This window comes from Camellia sinensis, chromosome 11, assembly GCF_055761805.1.
Source record: "Camellia sinensis isolate YWXY chromosome 11, ASM5576180v1, whole genome shotgun sequence".
NCBI lineage: Eukaryota > Viridiplantae > Streptophyta > Magnoliopsida > Ericales > Theaceae > Camellia > Camellia sinensis.
In genome coordinates, this window is record NC_138971.1 from 13,230,533 (window position 1) to 13,257,043 (window position 26,511).

General features: G+C 36.8%; 1 protein-coding gene across 3 annotated transcripts; it reads right to left on the reverse strand.

Annotated features, from left to right (window-relative positions):
• Positions 1–829: 829 nt before the first annotated feature.
• On the reverse strand, positions 830–26,511 carry HUA2 (Tudor/PWWP/MBT domain-containing protein). Of its 3 annotated transcripts, XM_082893607.1 has the most exons (13): positions 26,033–26,454; positions 23,817–23,893; positions 19,773–19,867; positions 17,149–19,317; positions 16,521–17,043; positions 9,224–9,332; positions 8,854–8,966; positions 8,588–8,775; positions 5,262–5,958; positions 4,658–5,162; positions 1,920–2,015; positions 1,711–1,811; positions 830–1,111 (listed from the first exon to the last, which is right to left on the reverse strand). In XM_082893607.1, the coding sequence occupies exons 4-12, from the start codon at positions 18,969–18,971 to the stop codon at positions 1,741–1,743; spliced, it is 4,125 nt and encodes a 1,374-aa protein (XP_082749733.1). In that variant the 5' UTR covers positions 18,972–19,317; positions 19,773–19,867; positions 23,817–23,893; positions 26,033–26,454; the 3' UTR covers positions 830–1,111; positions 1,711–1,740. The 3 variants fall into 3 exon arrangements, with proteins under 3 accessions (XP_082749733.1, XP_028118611.2, XP_082749734.1); XM_028262810.2 differs by lacking the exon at positions 19,773–19,867 and having other exon boundaries at positions 26,033–26,511; XM_082893608.1 differs by lacking the exons at positions 19,773–19,867; positions 23,817–23,893 and having other exon boundaries at positions 26,033–26,511.

The following is a 26,511-nucleotide window of genomic DNA, read 5'->3' on the forward strand; positions in this document are numbered from 1 at the left end:
ATGACTAACCTCCTTAACCAATCTTTATAGGCTTGTACTACCTATTTTGAAAGAGATTTTTGGACCCTAAATTTTCGGATACAAATGCATTTTTTATATTCCTATTTCCCTACTTCTTAAGGCTTGGTTTAGAGCCCCACAATTCAAGCCTTGCTGAAAATTGTAGAAATCAGATATAAAAATCTAGTATGTGCAAACTATTAGGCTTGATTTTAGTTTTATTTGGGTCCTCTTTCTATCATGGTTTTTGAAGCCTTTGCCAAACTAAATCAGCTAAAAATAGACTAGAGTGGGAGAAGGGGAACAAAAAAACTAAACATATAAACAAAACACTAGCTAAAGCAGACAACAGCAATTGTGCCACCTTAAAATTAAAGATCTCCTTCCAATTGCCAAGTGCAACAGCAACACTATATAAGACTTTAAGGATGAGTACAAGATTGATTCAAGCTACAAACCAAAATCAAACATAAAAAGGGGTAGCTTAAACCCATGACCATAAAAAATAATAACAATTAAAGAGTATATAAATGCATGATGTCCAGAAAATATAGCCCTTGCGCTAAATGCTAAACAAGTCTAACAAGCAGCTGAAAGCATGGTACAACAGGAACCAGTGTTCCATCAGAAAAGGTAAACGACTAGTGTCCTATTTGATGCATGTATTCACTTGATTATATGACCATATTTATGGATGGTACTAATTTTGGACCATGTTTTGTGTATATTTTGCAAGAAAAGAAAAGAGTATGTTAAGGTAGGGTAATACACAAAAAAAAAAAAAAAAAAAAAAAAAAAAAAAACCTCTTCAGGATCACTTAAACTAATATTTGGTGCTTGAAAAGAAGAAAAAAAAAAATCTATTATGTAGTATGTCAGGTATAATTACAAGTTTTAACAACAAAATATAAACTAAATGAGTAATGGGCTTACACTACGGAAGCGAATGCTTTTGGGATGCATTTGTCAGGGAAAATTACAATATACAATCCTGCCAAGAGCCTCCACAAGTTCTCAACACCACCTTAGTGGTAGTCAATTTTTTTGCACAAAAGCAGAATCTTCTTCTGGAGCATTATGAATTCAAATTTCCTACTCACGCCACAGCCCACTGCAGTGAGCATAATAAGAAAAGAAAAAAAAGCAGCTGTTACTTTGGAGAGAAAAGAAGATATAAGCAATGGGTCACTGCATAACATTTTATTCAAACAACGATTAAGGTAAATAATAATAAGGGCAAATTGCCTTATTTCATGAATTGCTTCATTTTTTAATCAACTAATTCAAAACCTGCGAATTTGTCAATGAGTTTATCAATTGTGCAGCCAACAAACAAAATAAGTATTAAATCTCTGAATAGTAATTCCATGTTTTAAGAGAAATGGCCCGATTTAGTGAAACTATAAAAAATTATTCCATTTTACAGCCAAATACATCTAATTACTCAAACTGTAGACAGACTCTAAAGTGGCCTAATTCATATTTGGGACAACCAATAGGCCGTTTAGGTTTGACAAAGGTAGTAATTAGCAATACACAGGAACAATAACAAGACAATGTATACAGTCTCTACAAAGGGAGAACATACTTCAATAAATTGACTTATGGTTCAGACCCAGAAGTATTAAACCATCTTGGCAATACGTAAATAAGATTACAAGAAAAAAAAAAAAGAAAAAAAAAAGAAAAAGAAAGAAGAAGGAAACTCACCAAAGATCTATAATGGAGCTGCAGGCGGTCTTAAGAATGCCTCCAACAATTAAGGGCTGACATATCTGGTCTACCAGGCATTATTTGAGAAACACTGTGACCTGAAGTACATACAACCATGAAGTTATTCTTTCTTCACAACTGATGTTGAAGTGATTAGGAAGTCACTTCTGAGAAAGTGAAGCATTCATTCTACATGCCAAGGTCACCTGGAACTGGAGCTCCAGCTGGCAGTGTGCTTGGGGCAGACGGTTGAAAACCAACATTATTTGCAGGTGGCCTTTCAAGAGGAGGCCGAAAATAACCTTCCAAGTAAAAAATTACAAGAACAACTGTCAAAACAAGCAACTTCAACTAACCAAAGAACCAATAGCTAATGAAGTCAAGAAAGTAATGACTGCACACATTTCCTAGATCAATCTTTGGTGTGAACAACCTTTAAACGTTATTTTATGTAAAACATGTGATATATTCCAGGTCAACTTTGGCCAGCTAGAAACCACCAAACTTATGACCATTGAAACTTGCGATGGAATTGGACAAAAAAAGTACCAGGAAGGATGGTCCAGAAGAACATCCTTCAAGTACAAGACACGAAATTGCCAAGCACAAATATGCAAAAAATGTAACCATCAGAATATAATACAAAAAAAGAAGGTACCTTCCCTCTTTTTTACAATGAGACGAGGACTGACATTCAAGAAAAAGAAACACAAAAGAACTTGTGTGTGCCTAAATTGGTATGCTCTCACATATTGAACTTGTAGAAGCACAAACTTTCATTCATGCAAGTTTTTACGAAGCCAAAATAAATGACACAAGTCCAAGTTTCTACTTTCAACCATTAATTTAAAAGTTAACATGTGTTGGAGTATGACCATTCTAAAGGCTCAATTATACAGACAGTGTATCAAGAAGGTTCCAGCAAAAGAATTAAAATTAATTAGGAACAAGAATCAACAAGAGATCCAAGTTACGGAGCCTATCCATGCCAATAGTGGTAAACTTCAGGCCTTTTTAATAATGCAGCTATGTGCTTAAAGTTGAAAGTATGCAGTGGTTAGGGAAAGTTAAGTGCAGTCAAGAATGCATAAACACCTTATGCTTAAATCTGAAAATTCACCTAAAAGGTCTTAAATTTGAAAATTCACTTAAAGTCTGAAATCTGAAAATTCACTTAAAAGCTCTCAAGGATAGGTGAGATGAACCATGTGCCACTCAAAATTTTTTATATAAATCTTAGTTGAAAATCTTGGGGCAAATTATAGCAGCACTCCTTGTAGTTTATCCATTGTGTTAATTTAGTCCCTACATGTTACAGTTCCAATCATAACAATTTTACCCTTAAATTTTGCATTTTGTGTGTAACTGATCCAACTGAATACGGCCATCAAAGTTTATAACGGAGAATGGTCACATGGTCCTTGCATGTGCATTCTGCATGGGCAAAATGAATCAAAACCAATTACACTGGTGGTCCCTTTAGTTTTCCCTCATGCCAATTTCATCACAGTAATTTCAATTACAACAAATTTACCACTTAAATTTGCAATTTGTGTTTAATTAGTCCAATTAAAAATTATTGTGATGCTTTTTTTTTTAATAGAAAATTAGTGCGCATAACTCAGGTGGCCACTATGGAGACGCATAATGGGAAAATCAATTAGCTTGCTTGGTTAGGTTTTTCAAAAAACACTTTTCAGAAAATTCTACTTTCTTATTTTCTGTATTTTTTTGTTTTTACTGAATTTTTTAAATATTTTAAGCAATTTTTTGTACTTTTTAGACATAGCCAACATAAATATAACTAAAAAGTAAAAAAATTGTGAAAAAAACCTTTTAAAAATTCACTAAATACCAAAAAAAAAAATACAAGAATTCAGTACATTTTTTGTATTTTTATGTATTTTTAAATTTTTTTAAATATTTTTTCCCAATTTTTTTTACTTTTTAGATGCATCTAAGTAAGGTGCATCTAAAAAAGTAAAAAAAAATATTTAAAAGTTTAAAAATATTCGCTAAAAACAAAAAAACACGAAAAACCAAAAAACTCAGTTTTCAAAAAACTCAAACCAAACACACTGAATACATTTCCACTCAGCACTCAAATTTATTTAAACCCTGCTTTTCGGGTAGATCCATTTAATCTGTATGTGATTTAACCTGATTTCCCCTGCCTGAAAATTCTAGCCGTGAACAATAGACCAAACTTGCAAAAGTCACAATTAATCCCTCACTGTCTTTAAACTTGAACACTAATGTTATAATCACTGAATGTCTTACCACATTTTGTCTATAACTATAACGATGTACCACCACCGTATTAGTAACAAACATAAGTGGTGGGACTCACCACAGTACGCAACCAGTTTTCATCAAAAATCTAGACAACCATCAACAATTGGACCAATTAGAGACAGAATGCAAAATTAAAGGATAAATTTGTTGCAATTGCAACTATAGGGACTAAATTGACACAAGTGGCAAACTACAAGGACTATTTTTGTAATTTCTCCAAAAATTATCTTTCAATTTTCAACTAACAAATTCATTAATATTAAAGTAATACCAATTAAGTGCCAAATTTTTTGGAACCAACTTTTTAGTTTTATCAAACAATTCTTACTTAGCATGAGTGAAAAGTTAATATGGCAGTCTGTTAATGAATGTAACGTGTGACAGGATTTCGGTGTTGGTAATTCAATTTAGTATTTTATGTTTAACATATTGGATTGCAAGGCCTTTTCCACAAAGGAAGTACATACAATCAAGCAATTATCCTTGAAAGATGCAAGCTTGGTAGGACTTATCTCCCGGTTGGGAAGTCACAGAAGACACCACTGGGCTATGACCCATGTGGCAGCACAAAATTTCTTGAACACAATATGTATGCAAATTCAATGATCACTGTTATGCACTAATCTCAATGGAAAAGGAAAAAGCATACCTTCTTGGGCAAAGGGTGGCCCCGAACATGATGGAGCTCTCCCACCACTCATCCACACACCTCGCGGATTATCTGTGCTTAACTCACCAGTGGGCAACTTCCACTGTTCATCAGCAATGTACCGCCGTGGACCATCAGGAAGTTTTGGCAATGAGTTCGGGCGAGGATAAGGATGTTGTGGGTGTTGCTGAACTGTTGAATTCGGATACGAGTAATGACTGGACAAGGTTGGCGGAGGCGGGGCAGGACGGAAAGGTCTTTGTGCGAAAGGAGCATTGCCAGGTTGAAATTGCTGATTTGGTTGAGAAGCTTGGGAGTTGACATACAAGTCGTGATGTCCATAATCTAATGACCTTGAGGAATTAAAACCAGAACATTCATGTGGATTGCGAACTCCTGCCGGTGCAAAGCAAGTTGATTGCTGCGGATACATTTCACTTCTAACAGTGCCATCAATATGAACCCCATGATTTGCATTTGCAGCCATTTGGACAAGCTGGTTTCCCTGCAACCAGGAGGAGGAGATCACAATGTATGTTCCGCCATACCCATTAAAAGATTATTTTAAAAAAAACCAATAACAGACAAGAGAAAGAAGTTTTACGCTTGCAGTGCTGCAATATTCATACGGTCCAGCTGGTTGATAGGTCAATTTTGGTGAAGATGGTATTGATGACTGAGGCGGATGAAACTGTTGTGACACCATTGTAGGTTGGGGTGGTAATGGTGGTTGAGACCGCAATGATGACTGAGAACCTGAAGGAGGTAGAGGAAGTGCATGTGGCATTGAAGAAATCAGAGGTGGAGGAGGGGGTGGGGGTGGGGGGGGTGGGGGTGATGACGGAGACGAAGGAGGAGGAGGTGGTGATGGTGGCGATGGTGGTGGTGGTGGCGAAGGAGGCAAAGGTGGGGTTGGAGGAGGAGAATTAAAAGGTAATGGTGGAGAACCCGGAGGTAGAGGAGCCAACTCGTTAGAAATGTTCAGAGCAGCCTCCAAGATCCCATCTGAACCTTGCTGTTGCGAGGCAAATTCAATTGAACCATTTGCAAACAAAGATCTTTCATCCTTTGGGTGTCCTGATACATCTTCCATTTCTAGTTCACCATCCACATCCTCTAAGATACAGTGGCGTCTGTCATTTGGAGTGACTATACATGTTTCAATGTCTCCTGCAGCAGCCACTTGTTCTAGTGGTGATCCACCACCAGCTTCCTTATATGAACTACTTGGAAGATCCTCTTCTTCATCTTCTTCAAATACATGAGAAGGTAAGAAGCCAGGCAACTGAAATGTAGCATTGCTGAAACAACAACCCAGAAAAGAAGTATGCATCAGAAACTCAATGACACAAAAACGTAACATTGGAAAAGAATAGATACAACTTGATCAACTTATTGCAGAATACTTCAACCCAATAAATTTAAAAGGGAACCACAATTAAGTTCAAGCCAACAAAATTAACCTCACACCCCAACCAACAAAAAGTTAAAAACAAAACAAAGTAAAAATGGGGAAAGAAAGAACTATAAATAAAATCATGTAATCAGTGCTGCATGCCTCAAGTTCTCCAACTTTCAATGTAGGCCTTGCTTTCTTTCTATTAAACCAAATTTTTCCCATCCAAAGCCTAGTGTCCCAATTAGGTGAGGTTGCTACATGAATCCTTTTTATCCATTCAGTCCATTCAAGGGCTTTATGCCCAATTAATTAAATAAATTCATAACATTTTTTTTACTACCGTATCCTATGTCAATTTAGATCTTCCTCTCCGTCTAGCATTTCCATTTAGGATGATCACATCACTTCTCCTTACCATTGTATCAAAATTCATCGGTGTATATGACCAAACTATCTTAACTTGTTCTCTCTCAATGTTTCTTCAATCAATGTATCTTCAATAGTGCTACTCTTACCATTTAACAATATATTTATTTCTAGTTTTGCTTTTCCTAATCTTAAGTTATCACACATCCAAGTACCTTCGTCTTAGCTACACTCATTTTATGAACAAGTTCTAAGTTTCCCAACATTCTGTTACGCATCACACCTCATAGTTTTTCTATAAAAATTTCTATTCAATTTTGTTGGTTTTCGTCGAATCACATAATATTTCAAAAGCACTCATCCACTGTAAGTCAACCTACATTGATTCAATGGATCAGACAATCTCTTACCTCTCTATCCTCATTAATAATTGAACCTATGTAATGAAAATGTTCACCTTTTGCTATCTCTTGGTTTTCAATCTATACTTCTCCATTATTTGTAGTTCTATTGTTACCAAATATACAACTCCCAAACTAACAACCACAGCCTTCAAGAGAGAACCTTAGAAATTTTGAGAGAAATTGATCATTGATCTTTCTCAGTGTGAGACATTAACAAAAAGTCACAGCAAAGGGTTTGGGTGATGCAGAGATATGGTCTTTAAAACTGTTATTCAATCCACCCCTCTTCCACCATGAGCCTATGTCTCTCCAACTTAGCATTTGTGAAGCCTTTTGTTCATTCAGCCAAGTAGTAGTGTGTTCCGACCATAAGTCCACTATTTGCATAACTTGTTTAGCCTTTGCTTCCACTGAGCCTCTAGTGATTGTGTGAAACATCAAACCTGCTCCCACCATGCTTCCACTATAAAGTCCATTGCAGATCTGATGAATCCCCATACTCTCACTTCAAGAATTTTGATGCTATTACTCCTGCACTGAGTACTATGTAACACGAGTCCATTTTGAGCCCATACGTTCTGTAAAAATTGAAAATGCTTCCATTCTATTTCCTGGCAAGTCTTAAACATCCTCAACTTGCAATTACAAGTGATAGAACGCTTTTGAGTCCAATATGACATCATCAAAACCAAGTTCCTATCACATTTTCCCATAATGGCCTCAACATGGCCTTGTCCAGTCACGGTAGATATCCATTTCTATAGAGAGGCTGGCAATGGAAGTTGTCCTTTTATTCCTCTAATCTTTTCTCAGTTCTCTCTCTCATATTAAGTAGCTAGTGAGAAAACATGACATTTAGAGCTTTTTTTAGGAGGCTAATGTGAGCAAAAATGTTTGGCGCCAACAGAATAAATTGCCCTCAACAACCACTGTATGGCTGCTATATCATAATTTTTCGACACTCAGATAGAAGTGGAAGGGAGGGCTACATTCAGCTAATTTGAGTAGTTGGACAGCTTAATTGGACAAAAAACTAGTTTTGGGGCTTAATCGGGAAAAAAAAAGATGCAGAGTTTTGGCGGCTTCTGGAGTACATTCAAATCTCCATCTCTATCCTTACAAGCCTTCATGTTCAAAGCAAAACAGATTGGTAAAAGAAGCTTCAATATTTATGAAACAATGATATCAAAAAGTGTATGTATAGCCTACTAGACCCAGAGCAATTTTCAGGGTAAATAAAGATTGCTTAATGCTTCACTCTAATGATAAATGTAAGGTTGCCTATCCATGTTTACCAATTTTCAAGATGTAAAAGAATTATGATATGCAATACAAAAAAAATAATAAATAAATAACAAAGGGCACGCAACACGACACATTATTTGACAACTTGGTCTCCATCATTAGAAAGGTACAGTTGCTTCCATTCAGCCAATCCAGTTATGTGAATGGACATAGTAACTTTCTTCTAAAGTTTTTATACACTGAATTGTTGAATACATTGAGAATAATGACAATATAAAGTTTTATGAGACAAAATAACTATATGTGAATAAGTGCATGCATGCGACAAATTCATTAGCATTAAACATGATTACTACTTTACTAACTCATTTTCTTGATATCCAGCAGAAACAATAGATAGACAACCAATGACTATGTTTAACAGTTCCCATCGTGACAAAACATCATATTTAAGTACTAAAAAAAAGTAAAAGCAAAAATTACTCAAATAAGAATAGCAATTAAGAAGCATCAGACCTCCCATATTCATCAACAAGCATGCCTTCCATATCTCTAATTGGATCATCTACAGCACGCTCAGCTCGAGACGGACGTCGAAGGAAAAATCCAGCAGATGCATCGTCATTTGAAACTCCAATGTCATCCATATATTGGCGAAGAAGAGACTCAGGTAAGATTTTCCTCTCAAGCCATAATCGCAAAACCTATGGGATACAATTAATTCAATTTATCTTTAGCAAAAAAATGATGGCACCCTCACTGGTATGAAATGTTACAATTACCTTGAGACACTGACGGCGATTTTCACGAGCAGCAACTCCAGGAGGAGCAGCAGCTCCTAAAAGGCGAGGCAGTGCTGCTTGAACTGTAGGAATGTATGATGCTCCGGCAATGCCTTAAGGAAACATCACAGAGTCAACAAATTGAAAATTATTTCCATTAAAAGAAAACAGCAAGCAATTTACATATTCATATTAGCAACCACATAATAACAGAAAAGTACATGGGTCAGCATAAATATACATTAAGACGATGGATGATTATCATATACCATTAACATATTGCAAAGTTGCAATATGAAAACAGCACCTGGCATAAACACCATTGAGAGAGTTATTGACAATGAAATGCTTTCTCAGTTATAATATCTACCTTTATGATTGTGTGAGCACTGTGTAATAGAGTCCACTAGAAAAAACAGGTCCACTTTGCGATGAAAGCTAGGCTCACTTTCCAGCTTCCGGATGAGAAGTTCCACAACCTGCAGAAAAGTATAAACCCAAACCTTTATGGCCCATACGCGCATTTCTATCAGAAACCTTTCATCCATTGGAACTTCCGACATACAAGCAGAATAGATAAATTAAACCAAAATGATTCAAAGAAACAAACCAAAATAATTGAACATGATAATCCAATGATATTGTAATAAATAATGTATAGAGAAAGAGAGAGAATAAATTGTATATATTATTATTGATTGATATGTTGTTATATATTACAATGATTCAGGATTCCTATATATAGAAGAGGGTGAGTGTGTAGTAGGTAAGGAGTAGGTGAAGTGGAGGTGGTAGTGGTGTAGTGAGTTAGGTTTAGTGGAGTAGGTGAGGTGGTAGTGGTGTAGTGGAGTAGGTGAAGTGGAGGTGGTAGTGGTGTAATGGGTTAGGTTTAGTGGAGTAGGTGAGGTGGTAGTGGTGTAGTGGGTTAGGTTTAGTGGAGTAGGTTTAAGTGGGTGAAGTAGGTGGAGAGTAAGTGGATTTTAACAGCCCCCCGCAAACTCAAGGGGGATAGGAACTAACCAACTTGAGTTTGGAGAGAGTAACAAAACAAGAAAATACATAAAAATAAAAGAGGATAAGAGACACTGTATGGTCGTGTCAGACCATTGGTGAAGACACTGGATGGTGGTGTCATAACGTTGTAGAGGACACTGTATGGGGGTGTCATAACGTTGTAGAGGACACTGTATGGTGGTGTCATAACGGTGTAGAGGACACTGGATGGCGGTGTCAGACCGATGTAGAAAACAGTTTATAGGGTCATGTCGGACCGTTGTAGCAGACAATGTTGTGACAGTTGTGGTGACAGTTTACGGAGTCTTGCTGGACCCTTGTAGAAACTAACCAGAATCAATGTCGGGACAGTTTACAGAGTCTTGTCGGACCCTTGTAGAAACTAACCGGAATCTATGTCGGGACAGTTTACAGAGTCTTGTCGGACCCATAAAGGAGCTAACCGGAATCAATGTCGGGACAGTTTACAGAGTCTTGTCGGACCCTTGTAGAAACTAACCGGAATCTATGTCGGGACATTTTACAGAGTCTTGTCGGACCCATGAAGGAGCTAACCGGAATCAATGTCGGGACAGTTTACAGAGTCTTGTCGGACCCTTAAAAAGTCGCACCCTCAAAAGGTGTGCCCAATCTTTCAAAAGGCGTGCCATCAAAAGGCGTGCCTAATCCATAAAAAGACGTGCCAGATATGATGGCGAGGCACGTGAGTGCCTTGGCTGGCGCGCCCGTTTGTCGTCTGGCGTCAAGTGGCGCGCGATACGCGTGGCTGCCTCGGCTTATTTAACCAAGACGGAGGCTGAGGCTGAGGCAGAAGCTGAGATAGAAAAACTGAGAGAAACCTCTAAAAAATTCTTCGTATTCTGAGAGAGATACTCTAGAAATACTCTGGATCCAACCCTTCTTTGAAAAAACTCAGCAACCCATAACATGGCCTCGTCTTCCCGTTCAGCTACCCAGAATATGGCCTCTTCGTCCCGTGGTCTGCTCACTCTCTTTCCCGACCTCAACGAGTCAACAAGAGAGATAACTGGTGCGGTGGCACTGGAACCTCAACCAAGCGCCCCGGAGTTTGCTCCGTTGAACTTTCCGATGCGGTCTGTGGAGCAAAGAATGGCAGTGCAGTCGGATGTGGAAGCCAATCAGTATACATTGAAGTCATGTGTGGAAACCATGACTGCGGTTACAAACTTGTCGAACCGGCTGCAGAGTAGGACAAATGAGGTGCAGCAGTTAAACGCCCAACTGGCTCTGCTCCAGCGCATGTATAAGGATGCGCGAGCAGAGATAAGTGTGCTAAAGGCAGAAAACAAGGAGCTGAAGCGGAAGGCCTCCGTGATGTTCCGATTTGGAGGGCCGCCATATGCTGCAGTGGAGGAGCAGGGAGTAGTGATTGTGCCCAGTGGAGTGGGAAACACGGAGGCAACACCGTCAAGGACCGCCCAGGACGGAGGCAAGAAGAAAAGACCGGCGGAATAGGCGAGAAGAAAAATCCCACTGTTCCGATTTGTGTTGGTTGTGTTTTGTTTTGTTTTGTTTTGTGTTTTTTTTTTTATTTTTTATTTTTATTTTTATTTTTATTTTTATTTTTATTTTTATTTTTTATGGTGTAAAATGCTGATCGGGGTTGATCCCCGGCATGAAGAAATGACAAGTTTGTAAAATGTTGTTTTTTTTTTTTGTTTTTTTTTTTTTTGTTTTTGTTTTGGGAGTGTTTTGTTGAAAAAATAAAAATAAAATGAAAGAAAACAAGGGAGAAAGAAAATAGATAAAAAATATTTATAGATGGATTATATGAAAAACATCAGTGCGATTGTTTCAAAATAAAGTGGGGTATTTAAAAAAGAGGAAAAGTGATTTGGAAAAAATAAATAAAAATAAGTGATTTTTGAAATCAAATGGAGGAGAGAGAGGGACAAACCCATGTGATAAAGTGGAGAGAGAGTCGGTGAGTGGGGTGCAAAAGGTGAAGGAGAAATGATGGATTGAAAATGGTTTGGGTCAAAAGTGGACACTGTTAGTGGGGAACATGAGTGCATTGATTATTTGATATAATAATAATAATAATAAAAATAAAAAGTTAGAACAGTTGGAGAGAATGAGTGGAGTATGGTAAGGGTTTCATCCAAAGCCAAAATTCCTGCAGCGAATCACTTCGCAAATCCTAGCATGAGCTTTTTCTCTTTCCAGGCTTATTCATGAATTTCCTGGTGATTTCAAGAGCCTCTGGTGGCATTGTGGCAGAGAACACCCCAACCTGGATTTTGGGTGGCAGCAACTGAGAACACCCCAACCTGGATTTTGGGTGGCAGCAACTGGAAAATATCATAGATCTGATTTTTAAAAACCTCGTGACAGCATTTCATCAGCTTCATCCAAGACAAACATTTTGATGCAAACAGGGCGAAGTGATTGTCTCCGCAACATGTCAAACACACGACCAGGAGTACCAACAACAACATGAACCCCACTGGAGAGAATGCGCTGATCTTCGCGCACACTAGTCCCTCCAACACAAGCATGAACCTTCACACTTTGCTGGGCAAGTTCAAGAGTGGGTGGAAGAACCAAAGCTTGGCACTCAACCAAGCTATAATCTAGCTGCTGCAGAATTCCAGAGCAGAATGTTGCAGTGTTTCCAGTTCCAGACTGTCTCGTCATATGAGGTGAAGAATTCGTCTCCATCAGCCTCACACATGACTACAGTTGCACAAATCTTTGTTGATTTTATCAGCGGAATAGGTTCAGGTCCGGCGGGCGGCTAAGGTGAGGTTGCCGCCCGCCGGGGAAGCGAAAATACTAGGTTTTAAACCAGCTCTGATACCATGTAATAAATAATGTATAGAGAAAGAGAGAGAATAAATTGTATATATTATTATTGATTGATATGTTGTTATATATTACAATGATTCATGATTCCTATATATAGAAGAGGGTGAGTGTGTAGTAGGTAAGGAGTAGGTGAAGTGGAGGTGGTAGTGGTGTAGTGAGTTAGGTTTAGTGGAGTAGGTGAGGTGGTAGTGGTGTAGTGGAGTAGGTGAAGTGGAGGTGGTAGTGGTGTAATGGGTTAGGTTTAGTGGAGTAGGTGAGGTGGTAGTGGTGTAGTGGGTTAGGTTTAGTGGAGTAGGTTTAAGTGGGTGAAGTAGGTGGAGAGTAGGTGGATTTTAACAGATATCAAATAGAATACTCACCATCTAACTACTAAGTAATATAACAGGAAGAGCTTGAGGGAGTTGAAGAACCTGGTTTCAGGTATTAATGATGATATTTGTTTGAAAGAGGCTAGAGACAAAACTGTTTCTAATTGAAGATGGTGAGTTTAGGAGTAGGCGTAAATGTGGTTAGATAGATGTTGTTGAGGAATAGTTTGGATATTGTGATTCTTCAAGAAACAAAAATAGATGATGCCGATAGAAAATTAATTAAAAGAATCTAGGGGAGCAAGATATAGGAAGTGGGCTGTTTGTCTGTGTGGAAGATGGGGGGAGTTGTGTTTGTGTGGGATGACAGAGTGGTTACCCAGACTGATATCACGGTAGGGAAGTTTTAAATGTCTGTTAGATTTGAAATTGTGATAAGAGTGAATGGAAGATCAGGGGGAGTTGTGATTGCGTGGGATGAGAGAATGGTTAGCCAGAGTGATATTGTGGTAGGGGAGTTTTAAATGTCTGTTAGATTTAAAATTATGATGACACTGAATGGTGATAATCCGAGTGCGAGAAACCTTTGCGGGAGAACTTAAGCAACCTATTTCGCCTTTGTTCTCCTAATTGGCGTGGGTGAGGATTTCAATGATGATAGTGAATGGTGATAATTGAAGCACGAGAAAACCTGTGGGAGGAGTTTAGCCACCTACTTTGCTTTTGTTCTCCTAATTGGTGTGTGGGTGGGGATTTCATTGTTACAAGATTAGTTTTAGACAAAACTTAATTTGGTATGTTCATTAGGGAATGTGAATTGATCGATCCTCCATTGTTGAATGCTCATTTTACTTGTTCAAATGAACAAGCAAATTTGGTGTATTATTGGATAGATTTTTTTGTTTTCTTTGGGACGGGAAGATAGATTCCTAACGTTAGTCAAGAGGTACTTCCCAAACTAGCATCCGATCATTGTCCTTCAGCTCTTGAGAGTTGTCCTTTTAAATGGGGCCTACTCCTTTCAGGTTAAAGAATACGTAACCAGAGCATCATCTATTCATTAAATGTTTCGAGGAATGGTTGAGAGACTGTAGTTTTCATGGATGGGAAGGTTTAAAGTTTACGAAGAAATTGTAGACAGACAAAGAGAGGATAAAGATATAGAATAAGGACTTTTGAGAATTTCAAAGAGGTGAAGAATGAGCTTGTGAGAAAGATTGATGAGTTAAATTGTACTGAAGTGAGTGATGACCTTAGAAAGGACTGAGAAAATTTAAAAGCCAAGTCTGAAAATTTTATTTTTAGAGAAGAAATTTCTTTTCAAAATCTAAGAATAAATGGTTTGAGGGCAATAATAATGCTAGGTTCTTTCATAAAATTGCAGACAGAATGAGGAAAAAGAAGTTTACTAAGCAATTAGATATCGATTGTGGGGTAATTGTCGAAAGGGAAGACCAAATTGTCAATGAGATTTTTGTTTTTATTCAAGATCGTCAAGAGGGATACTATAGCTTACACTAAAGGTGCTTTGTAGAAGGGCAACAGATTTTAGGATGTGGCCCTGATAGCAAATCAGAGACTGTAGTACACATGTACAAATAAGGAAGGAATAAGATTCATGACTGCTTTGAAAAGGCCTATGATAAATGTGGATTAGGAATTTTTTACTTTTGTAATGAAAAAGAAATGATGCTTTGGAATGAGATGGATTCAAGAATGCTTATATCTTGCAATATGTCCGTAATTTTTAATAACGAATCACGCAAGAGCTTTAAAGCTACTAGAGGGTTGAGGCAGGGCAATCCTTTTATCTCCCTTTTCATTACTTAAGCCCCATTTGATTTGTGGTTTTATGGCTAAAAAAGCCATAAAAAAGTCAAAATGTCACATATACATCAATCAATTACTTTTCCCTCACAACTATCTATTCAACTAAAAAAAACCATTCCAAAAACACTAACTTTTTCACCTCATAAAAAGCCTAAAAGTAAAAAAAACACTAAAAAACCACATTGCCAAATGGGCACTTAGTGGTTAATATTTTAAGTAAGCTAGTTCACATAACTAAGGAGGAGGAATTAGTAGAGGGTATTCATATAGCTACGGATGGAGTTTCAATACCACATTTATAGTTTGCAAATGATACAATTTTTTCATACTTCGACAAGGATGATAAAGTCTTTAATTTGTTGTGAAGGGAGAAGAATCTGGAGAATGAGTGCTTTTGGGCCTAGCCATTGACAAAATTGGAAATAGGCTGGATGGTAGGAAAAGAGCCTCAAGTGTTCTCATATATCATTTATCATTGTTTAAAATTCAAGTGTGGACAAAAGGATTGAGAAATTGATGAAAAAAATTGTGGGAAGGTAATGGTGATGGGAAGATGGATCGCCTGATAGTTGGGAAGTCGTTTCCCTTCCAAAAAATAAAGGGGGTTTTGGTTTGGGTTTGGGTTTGGAGAATAATTTAACAAAGAATATTTCTCTACTCAAAAAATGGTTACAAAGATTTCCTTACACCATGTTAAGAGCAAATATGAGATTCAAAATAATAGATGGGAGTCCTGTGTGGTTAATTGGAGGAATTCTTGATCCCGCAGAAGTTCTTTTCCCAAGTTCTTTCTCATTTTTCTTAATATACCTGGTTGTTCGTAATGGGGAGAATGTTCACTTTTGGTAGATGTTTGGAGGGCAGTGAAAAATGAGATACCCGATTGTGTCATTCATCTCGTTCTCATAATGCTTCTATTATGTTTTGTAGTTCTTTTACTATTTTGATTTCTTGGCATTTCAACTTCTACAGAATCTTAATGATTGAAAGGTCAATGAGTTGGAATCTTTGCTTTCTATTCTTGATTATGGGTCTTTGAGTCAAACAGTTTTTGATAATATATTGTGGCAATAATATTTTTCCTCATACGTTTATATGGTAATTAATAACTACTTTCTTTTTCATGCACATTGAGCAGGCATACTAATAATATATTTATAAGGAGCATAGCAGGGACATTGCGGCTATGTCTGCAATGTTTAATTGGGATTCTGCTACATGAAAATTAGATAACTTTAGGCTGCAAGTTACAAGCTACAACTTCCAGCATGAAAAGGACAGTGGAAAAGATAACAGTAGACTACCCAAAAACGTGAAGTTGAATTGGAAAAAAATAAAAAAATAAAAAATAAATAAAAATCATGATACTAGGTTGAACTCAAGAAGAAGATTTTAATAGAAGAAAACACACTATTTAATACTTTCACACAACTCATTTTATGAAAAATCACTAAGCCAGTATGAACTTATGACTAACCAGATTTGCTGCTTAAGGGCTCAGAAAGCTATATGTTTCATGCATATATCTAGATAATAGAGATGTGGATGGTTTCACACAAAAAACCCAAGTAGTGAATGCTTATGATTGTGTGACCTGTCAACAATCTAAACTAACGAAACTACTCCGTGCAGGTAAATCATACAACACCACGTGAAAAAGAAAGGTTCAATACACTATATTCCTACCTCGTTGGCAATGCCATACTTTGCACAATCAATTGCAAGACGGGTTGCACGTCCAATGCTTTCTTTAGTCCTTGATAGTGTCTCTATCATTCCTTCAAAAGCATCACGAGCAACAGCTGCCTCGGTACCACCACTAAGTGAACCCCCGGCAGGCTGGTGCCCTGAACTAACTCTTCTGTCCTCAAATTCTTCAGCATCAGGGTGATTATTTGATGAAAACTGGCGACCATGAGATGGAGAATCCACAGATGTGCGAGCATAATATCCCTGTACATCTGGCTGCAAAATGTTACTGGAGCCTGATAGGAAGGCCTGAGCAGTAGATGCAGGACTGGGGCTCCTCCCGGGCACATCAGTAGACTGTGCCAAAAGAGAATTAGCATTGCCATGAAAAATATTTTGTGAGTGAGCTTGTCTCCTTTTGGCCTGAGCAGCAGCAATAAGATTCTTCATAGACATAGCAGAATCTGACATCTTAGCCTCCAACAACAAACTGGTTTTATCATCTCTATCAGCTTCCAGTCTATGATTTGGCAGATAATGAAACATGACCATCAGTTAAATGGCTTTTTTTTTTTAAAATATGGAAAAAGAAGATATACTAAATTGAGCCCAAAATGAAGCATACCTTTCTGCAGTAAAGGAATTATTCTCCCTTGTATTTCCTGTTACAGGAGCAGAATCATCCGCTTGTACATTTGATTTTGGAGTACTTTTTGATCTTTCTCCCAAAGAAATTGGCTTAGTTCTTTGAGTTTTCACTTGATTCTGAGAATAATTTGATCCATCAGAAACCATACCCAAGGCCTTACCAGATCCTGTTTGAGTTTTCTTCGGATTACCAGCACCAGCTACTTTTATTGATGGTCTATTGCCTTTTAATGGTTCTGACACTGGCTTGTTAGTAGCACCTAACCATGGAGACTTTCTAGGGGAACCCAAAATTTGTTTAGCCTCCATGGCAGACACTCTTTCCAATTCCAGTTTCACTGGACTATGGGAAACATGAGCAGCAATTGCCTTTTTAGGCATCTTCTCTACAGGTTGCTCAGGGTTAGGTGAGGAAGATTCGTTGGGTACCTTGGCAGAAGTTATGCAGTCCTTCGAAGGGCCAACTTCAGCTTCAACTTCACCAGAATCTCTTACACTAGGTTGATCGTGAACAGAACCTTCATTTTGTACATCAGTGTTCTTCATGCAATCAGTAACACCTGAAGGAGCATGAATCTTGCTGGCAGATCCCGCATGTATGGGAGTTTTAGGCTCCTCATCATCATCTTCATCAAATAGGCGAACAGCTCTCCGTTTTGTGTGCGATTGAGTAACTGGAGATTTAACTTTATCAGAACAAGACACATCATTTTTTATAGCAACAGAAAATTTTCCTGTTTTACTGTCCGAAGTTACAATAGCAGAATCGGATATAGCCTCAAATGCCCAACGCCGACGCTTTGTTGGCGGTAGAGCATCTTCATCAGAAGGAATGTTGGAAGACAAGCTACCTGTCAGCACTCTTGATGCTGAACGATTTTCAGTTTTCAAACGAGACACAGACCGTTTAAGCTCTGGATTATCTGTTTTTTTTTCAAGAACCTTAGAACTTCGAGAATCATTTTTTTTGTCTGTTTGAAGCGATCCCTTGGGGGCATCATTCGCCAAATCTGCACGTTTAGACCTTTTGGCAGGATTTGAAACTTCATTAATTATTGAATCATGCTTTGCAGGACCAAGTTGACCCCCTTTTTTCCACCCAGAAAGTTTGCCCTTGGCCCGCTCCTCAGGACTACCTTCAGCATCCTTTTGCCCGTCATCCGCTACCCCAAAATATTTCCCATCTTTTCCCAGTTTTTTTGCTTTATTTTCAGTAACAGCATGTAAATCTGATTTAAGATCTGGGGATGATTCCTTCATACTGCTACCTGTAGCTTCCTTTCTTTGCATTCCATCCTTGGCATGCTCATCAGATTCAAGGGGGTCAACATGACAACTGCCGGTATTGTATTTCAACCTCGACAAAGCAGCTGAACTACTACTTTTGTGAACTTCATGAGAACCCACGGGTTTTCTCTTTGACCCAGTAGCCATTTTCCCTGACTTGTGACCATTTGTTAGCGCCTTCTTGCCACCATCAGAGTGCTTGGCACGAACTGACCTATCTTTTTGACCATCTCCTTCTGCATCACACTCACGGTCATTCTGACTAGCGTTCAAGCCTTCAGCAGGTGTCACTACCATTGAGTCTTCTGGGCAAATAATATTATCTTCTTGGTTATGATCGCAGATTTCTTCCTTACGATAAGATGAATTATATGGACTGGACGCTAACACTGCCTCTGTAGATGCGTGAGCACCATCATTCAACAGTTTGTTCTTCTTCTTAGAAGCTTTAACAGGAGAAAATCTATCATTAGCTTTGCCTGGCACACTAGGTTTTGTATCTTGGCAATCCATCACACTGTATCTCTGTGAGCAACGCTCCAACCCACTACTGTGATCACCCAGACCCCTAATCTCCGTTTCTCCATTTGCTCCATCTCTACCATTTCCATCTTGTAAGTCAACCTCTACTGCATCATCTTCCACCCCATCAACAGATAGAGCCTCATCACCAAGAGCTGATCTATCAGTATCATCTCTTAAACCACTAGAATTTTTTTGTTGCAAGTCTTCAAATGCTTCACAGATTTCCTTCACAGCTTGAGCGAAGTGTTTAACTGTTTTACCTTGGCATCGAGCTGACAATTTATTTTTCGCCTCACTAGTAAATGCCTGAATATCCACAGGGGCAACAAAAGCTCTGTAAAAGGCAAACCAAATTAAAATCTACAATCAGTAGAAATTTATAAACAAAAAATAAGAAACAAAATACAAACAGCAATGGGTAAATTAAAAAAAAAAAAAAAAAGCACAAGAAAAAAAACTGCAAACACACAAACTTGTTTCATGTAAATCTAACAAATTTTGAACTTACCATTAATATCCCAAAACACTGAAACAAATACATAACAGTTGTTTCAGATTCAGCAAAAATAAATAAATCGTCAATTTTATATAAAATGACCACAAGGAAATACACTTCAGTTTCTCATATTTTAATTGAAACACGGAAAAATATGCATTTGACCACAAATAATATGCCCACATTAACAATTAGGTCACGTTATCAAGTGCACACAGACGCAGTTGCTACTTTATCAGGGCAACTAGACAAGCATCAGCTGAAATTTAGATATCATCAAATAATCTTACAACCAGAAGTAAAAGGTTCCACAAAAATAATGCCATTATGCAGCTGTTTGAAAGCACAAGCATATCAATTAGCCAATCTCTTCAGTCGTGATACATGCCTGTTGACAAAGAATATATCCATTTAACTAATTAGAATAAAAAATAGCTAATCAAAGAAATAGATCAACCTTCCTAATAACACAAAAGTTTACAAAGAACTTCAACATGGCACATTAAATTCTTGTAAATTTAGCAACAAAAAATAATAATAATGACAAAATCCATTTTACACTATGGACCCGGAGCACTTATAGCCCCACCACGTTTAAGAATAGCCAATTTGCCCTAACACGGTTTTGGACTAAAGTGCTACCTTAACTCTATTAACATAAATATAAAAAGATGTTAATAACCTTGTCGTCGTCGTCGTCTTCTTTTTCTAATTCTTCATTGCCAAAAAAAAAAAAAAAACAACATAGATTTGAATGCTGCATAGCCACCAGCAGGTGTGGCTTTAGAAAACCAGATTCTTCTTTTCGGACATTAAACCAAAGGAGAACATATTCATTACCCAAAATCCATAGCCTCTATCTCTTTCTAGAATTACTTCTTTGAACTAAAAATGAGATACATTAATGGCAGCAGCTGATGGAGAATGCCCACAACAGAACGTACCACCAAGGACAAAGAAAGTGATGTCAAACAGCCAGCACAAGAAAATAAAAGTACAAGCAAATAAAGGTCACACCAAAAGAAAATGAAAGAAATCATAAAATTCTTTGATCTCAGTATCAAAACTCAACTCAATTTAATATCATGGTCAGAAAAATTCTGCTACACAATGACCTATAATAAACATCCAAGAAAACCTTAATTAAAAGTTACCAAAAATAAAACAACACAACTTTTAATTCCTGATTAATATGATAATATTGGGCATATCCTAAAAATCCAACTATCCAGATTTCTTCAATTCTTTCCTCAGCCAAAACCGTTTCTTGTCCTCATCAGAAAGTACATGGAAATTCCAAACTTTTGAGCTCTGAAGTTCTAGTCTTTACAAGTTCATGATTCCCAAACCCCCCAAAAAATAGTAATTTTGGAAACAAACGGAAGTAGTGAATGGCTTCCCAAATAGGCTCCAATAAATCCAAAATTCCCAACAAAACTGCAATAAAAGCAACTTGCAACATTTTATCAACAATAGAAAATCTGGGGAACTTTGTTAAGATGACCCCAATGTTTCACAACCTTCCTACACTAGTTACAGATGAACAACAAAAAGCAAAAGGAAAAAAAATAGCCACCAACATTGGACAAAAGTATAATTAGGAGCGCCACCCATCTAGAGAGACAAACTCCTTCAAAGGACATGGACTATTTAGAAATAACATTCACCAAATTCATATATATGTGTGTTTAGTTACAAATTCGCTTTTAAATAAATCAAATATCTTCATAAGATTGACTGCAACTGTTAATGGAGAACTTTGATCTTATATTCACAAGGCAATATCCATGCATAGGCGTATCTGGTACATTTTAAGCTATGTTGCATGGTCTCGGAGGCGAGTGCATCCAAATGTCAAACCTTCATAAACCTAAAACTTAGGATATTAGGATATGTAGCCTAAAGTTGGATTATGGGTACAGGGACACATCATAAATACTTATAAATATTACATATTGTACAATATTCTTAGATAAGATGTTATTAACTAAGTAGTGATGTACTTGAAAAAATTTAGGGAAAATACGAGGTTTTCATCTCTCATCTATGTGAAGTGCGAGAAATGTTTCTTCACTAGCAAATGTGAGTTTCTTCTTCATCAAACATCATAACAAATTAGAGGATCCAAGTATCTAAATTGTGTACAAGTGTCAGATATATACACCACACCCTTACCCTTGTCATATCCTGTGGATACTAGTACTTTGGGGTAAATAGAAGAGTCCATCCACATAACACAAATTTAATATATGCTGTCCACTTTTTTTTGCAAACTATCAGGTATTGAACATTAGGAGGACTCTGTATCAATCATAATTAGGTTACCAAACCTAGTCGACCCATCCACAGCATTTGAGCGGAACCTTTCTCATTCAAAGAGTTTATTATTACTATCTCAAGGAAAAGTAGATTTCATTCATCTTTTTACAGTGTGCTTCTGGAGACCAGGGCTAATTGAATGCAAGTTTTTCAGGAAACTCAAACTGCCATTAGAGATGGCCAAAATAAAAGAGGAAAATGACGCCTCGAGTATGAACTAATTTTTTTTTTTAAGACATGTTTGAATCTTAGATTTGGGGAAAGATTTATGAAAACAAGGGAGATATGAAAGAAAAAAATTGCTTATATCATTCATAGTTCCATTCTCTTTTATTTCCACGCCACACCATAAATGCCTCTTTAAATTCAAAAATTAAACCGAAACTAAAAAAATATCACAATTTTCGTGTTTGTTTGGTTTGATTTTTCAAAAACTGTTTTTAGATGAGTTTTCATTTATTTTTAGTGCATGTTTTTATGATTTAATCAATTTTTTGTATTTTTTAAAGGTACCTAATCAATATGCATCTAAAAAGTACAATAAATTAGCTAAAATATTAAAAAATATCAATAAAACTAACGAAAATTCAAACAAAAATTTGTGTGCAATTTTGTTCAGGATTTAGTTTGTTTTTAGTGAATTTTTTTCATATTTTAGTTAAACTTTTTTAAATTTTTAGATGCATCTAAAAAGTCCTATAAAAAAATGACTAAAATATATTTAAAAAAAAAGTCCAGTAAAGACAAACGAAAATCCGTTTAAATATAGTTTCTGAAAATGTAAACATGAAATAAAACTTATGTAAAGTTCTTTTTTTTCCCAATGGGCTCAACTGAACCCACTGACTTACATGCAGCCCCGCCCCTGATTACAGTACTAGCAGCAGAACCGTCCAACACAAACACTGACCTACATTAGTCATTATCTTCATTAGAAAAAAGTCCAAATCAAACTATATACATAATCCTTAGGTTGCTTTGTTAACATGCTCCAGGTCATATCAATTGGGTTGGTGACATTCAAATACATAATCACTTAGTAGAACTAACTATTTTTCGAAACATATTGAAGGTATTTTTTAGAATTCTTACAAAAACATTAAAATGAAATAAATTAAAAACTTGAAGAAGATCCCGTTGGGAAACCATTTCTCGTGGTTTTTCTCTTTTCTCAAAACATGTTCATGTCATTGTGCATAATGGGGAGAAACACTTTTGAGAGGATGATTGGAGGGGTGATGTTCTTTTGCTCATTTATTTCTGATTTTAAATCGATAGCATACATAACGCCTCCACTTTTGTGTCAAACCCACTAACAGCAACTCAAGGTCACAATCATGGCTCTCTACCGGTCCAGCAAAACTTGTTGCTCATGAACCAGCATATATTATTTTTTTACCATGCTTACAACTTTGCAAAATCTTGTGCAATGTATTACAATTTACAGGCCTTAACATGGAACCCAAGAGAACTCTACCTCAATATTAGCCATAAATTACTGGCGCCACAGCTTAAAGTCCAATGCCTTGACAATTGCCTATTTCTCTAACTAAATCATAAGAAATAAGGAAATCATCTTGTGCATGAATTGGAAATATGTTAGCAATCCATTATAACTTGAATTCAAGTTCCATCCACTATAAAATCTTAAGACTTCTTCACATAAAAAACAAAATGTCAATAACCTTTCCAATAAGTATGGCACTGTGAGAAACCAATTCATTTAATACCTTCATAATGCAAACCAAACTAATTTCCCATTTGTTGTTCTTCCCATAAGTTTTGTTGTTTCTTGTTACCAAATACAAAAATACCAAAGTACTCTACCATAAGTTTTTTAATGAATGATGCGAGTAATACTCCCTTGCACCAATTTGTATTTTCTTCAATAAGAACTTAGATTCCAAGCTAGTCTACACTAAAATTTTATGTTGCAATACAAGGATGCATATAGCAATTTAAATAGCTTACTCCACATGATCACACATGGAAAATTGGGGGGGAAAACAAACACTTACATTTCTGCTGTTCCAAAGAATTGAACAAAATACTTCTTGGGGTCAGGAGCTCGCTTCCAATCTTCCGGCCTGCTAATCTGAAGAAAAAAAATTGATACCCAAAAAAAATGCCTCATAAACAAAACACTTAACTAAGCATAATAACCTATATTCCGCATTACAAAATAGCAAATACATCAAATAAGGTAAATCCAAATGTGCGCAAAAACAACAAAGATGACACCAAATTCCAGCACACAAACAAATCAAAATTTTCATCATTACCTCATCCAACAAAAAGAACTTTCAAATCTACATCATCACATCAATCATTGACCAAACATGTTGCCACAACTAGTATCAAGAAACCAACTACCTCGCATATCTATGGAGCACTAAATATTCCCATTCCCACAAAATAAAAATAGATGTTTGAAACTTCATCAACAATTTACAGGAACCTTTTTCTTGAAGAAGTGTAATTAATTTCATCCATTAAGACAGAAGCACATAGTTGTACAAAACATATGGGTCCAAGGAGTTAAATCATAGGACAGCTCACTAATTTTTATTTTGGCTTTCTGTTTATTTTTTTATATAATTTTAATCAACCTTAGAAAACCTAATCCAAACTTCAAGCCTCCTTCCCCCAACGTCCCCCACCCAAAAGAAATAATAAAATAATCCCATGCCAACCCCCATCCAATTTCATAAAATTTTTGGGCTACTGAGCAACTCTCAAACTTAAAAAACAATGTTTCTCAGAGGGCCGACCTTTATTGGTAATTTCAATGTGTTTTTTTCAGGAAAACAAAAAATCTTTTAAGACTTATTCTGCGTCAAAATTTAAATAAATTCAACAACCTAAGTACCTGAAAACAATGCAAATATTTTAGGAGCCAATCATGTTCTAAGCAAAAGCCAATGCTCATCACCAAACACCAAACCAAACCCCATCTTAATTCATCCAACAAGTTTGAAAAAAGTTAGAATAGACATACAAAAGAACATTCTCAAACCAAGTCCAGATATCAGTGACAAACAAAATCGAGCACAAGTAAATGATACCTCGGAAACTAACCAAATTGCGATAGAACCTGACCATGTTCAACATTATGAAGCAAGGTAGCAAGACTTTAATATTTAGATCGATAAAGAATCACAACAAAAACAAACAATCAGTAAATCATATTAAATTCAATTATTCAACATCCATAAAAAGCAACTCAATAACAAATTAAGTGAATTACTAATTTAACCATGCTACAAACAGCCAAGCAACATACGGCAGAAAGCACGTTGAATTACTAAAATCAAACAAAGACAGCATGAACTCCTCACAATGGTTCACCCAACAAGCCAATACGAATGTACTAAGGAGATAAACATAGAAATTCCTATCGGACCTAATCTATTCTATTAGATAAAGCATACAACTCACTTTGGAGTGAACAACTTTTTGAAGCTTTGTCGTGTTACACAGACTCTGCAAAATAAATCAAACATCCGTGTCGTGCATCCGATACTTAGATAAGGGTGAGATATGTGTCGGATACTTTTTCACTGGGCACTTCTTATATATTTTATCTGTAACACTTTTATTATATATATACATATTGTCATATAATTATTATAAATGTCTTTCTGCACTATATTTTACATATAACACCATTTCAAAAATACAAAAATATAACTTTTTTGTTGCCGAGTCCGTGTACCTTAAATTTAAGATTTGATGTGTCAGAGACCTCTAGATAAGTCACCCGCACTCGACACCCGTCACACAATTTTAATTTCCAAAAATGTCCATAGAATTGATAGCTGAATGAATAAGAATGCTGCATTTAGTAAATAACTGCTAATCGGTTTACGAAATCAAGGCATAATTCCCATTTAGCAAAGCACCCAAAATTTATATATAAAATTGCCCGCGCGGGGTGTGTGAACCTGCAATCTAAACATATCCCCTTACTATATATCCCAAAGTACGAAATTAATTGCTCCACAATCAAGATAAGTTCAGACAGTAAAAATAAAAAATAAAAGCACAAAATATTTGTACTAAAATCGACCCAATAAACCAGCAAAACAAACAAAACCCTAATTTCCAGTCAAACGATTGTAATAAAAAAATCAAAAAACACTAAAAATTAAAACATGAGCTGAAACACTGATATATACAAAACCAAATTGAATTCAAGAAATGAGAGAAATATCCGAAAGAAGTAAAAGCACACCTTAGCAGGCCATGCAGGGAAGCCCTTGACCTTGGCGAGAACCAGATCACCGAGACGCAACTCACTCTTCCCCTTCGGTCCTTTCGCTCCACGTTTACGCGTCGGAGCCATTGACGCTACAAAACCCTAGCGGGCACCACCAACCACGTCGTAATCGTCTTCTTCTTCGTCGTGAGGAGAGCGATCAGAATCGCAATCGTACCGAACCAAAAACCCTAGAGAAAACTCGCAAACGCAACCAACCACGCGAGAAAATGGGTTCGCGAGAGTCTCTCCGGCGAACAAAGTTATCAGAGCATCGGAATCGGAGACACTGTACAGAGAGGCTAAGAGCTGCGATACGGGTTCCGCATTCGGATTGTAGAGAGAGAGAGACAGGGAGAATGGGGGGAATTGAGGCGGTTGATGAGAGAGAAACAGACAGAGAGAGAGAGAGAGAGAGAGCAGAGAGTAGAAATAGGAGTATAATAATTTTTTTC

Bases quoted from the DNA above. Each gene is read 5' to 3' on its own strand.
- HUA2 (XM_028262810.2), bottom strand. From the start codon at position 26,143: ATGGCTCCGACGCGTAAACGTGGAGCGAAAGGACCGAAGGGGAAGAGT. The intron at 9,333-16,520 runs GTAGGAATATAG...ACTTTTCTGCAG, and splicing joins AGTATGGCATTGCCAACGAG to GTTGTGGAACTTCTCATCCG. The intron at 5,163-5,261 runs GTAAAACTTCTT...TCCTGGTTGCAG, and splicing joins AATATTGCAGCACTGCAAGC to GGAAACCAGCTTGTCCAAAT.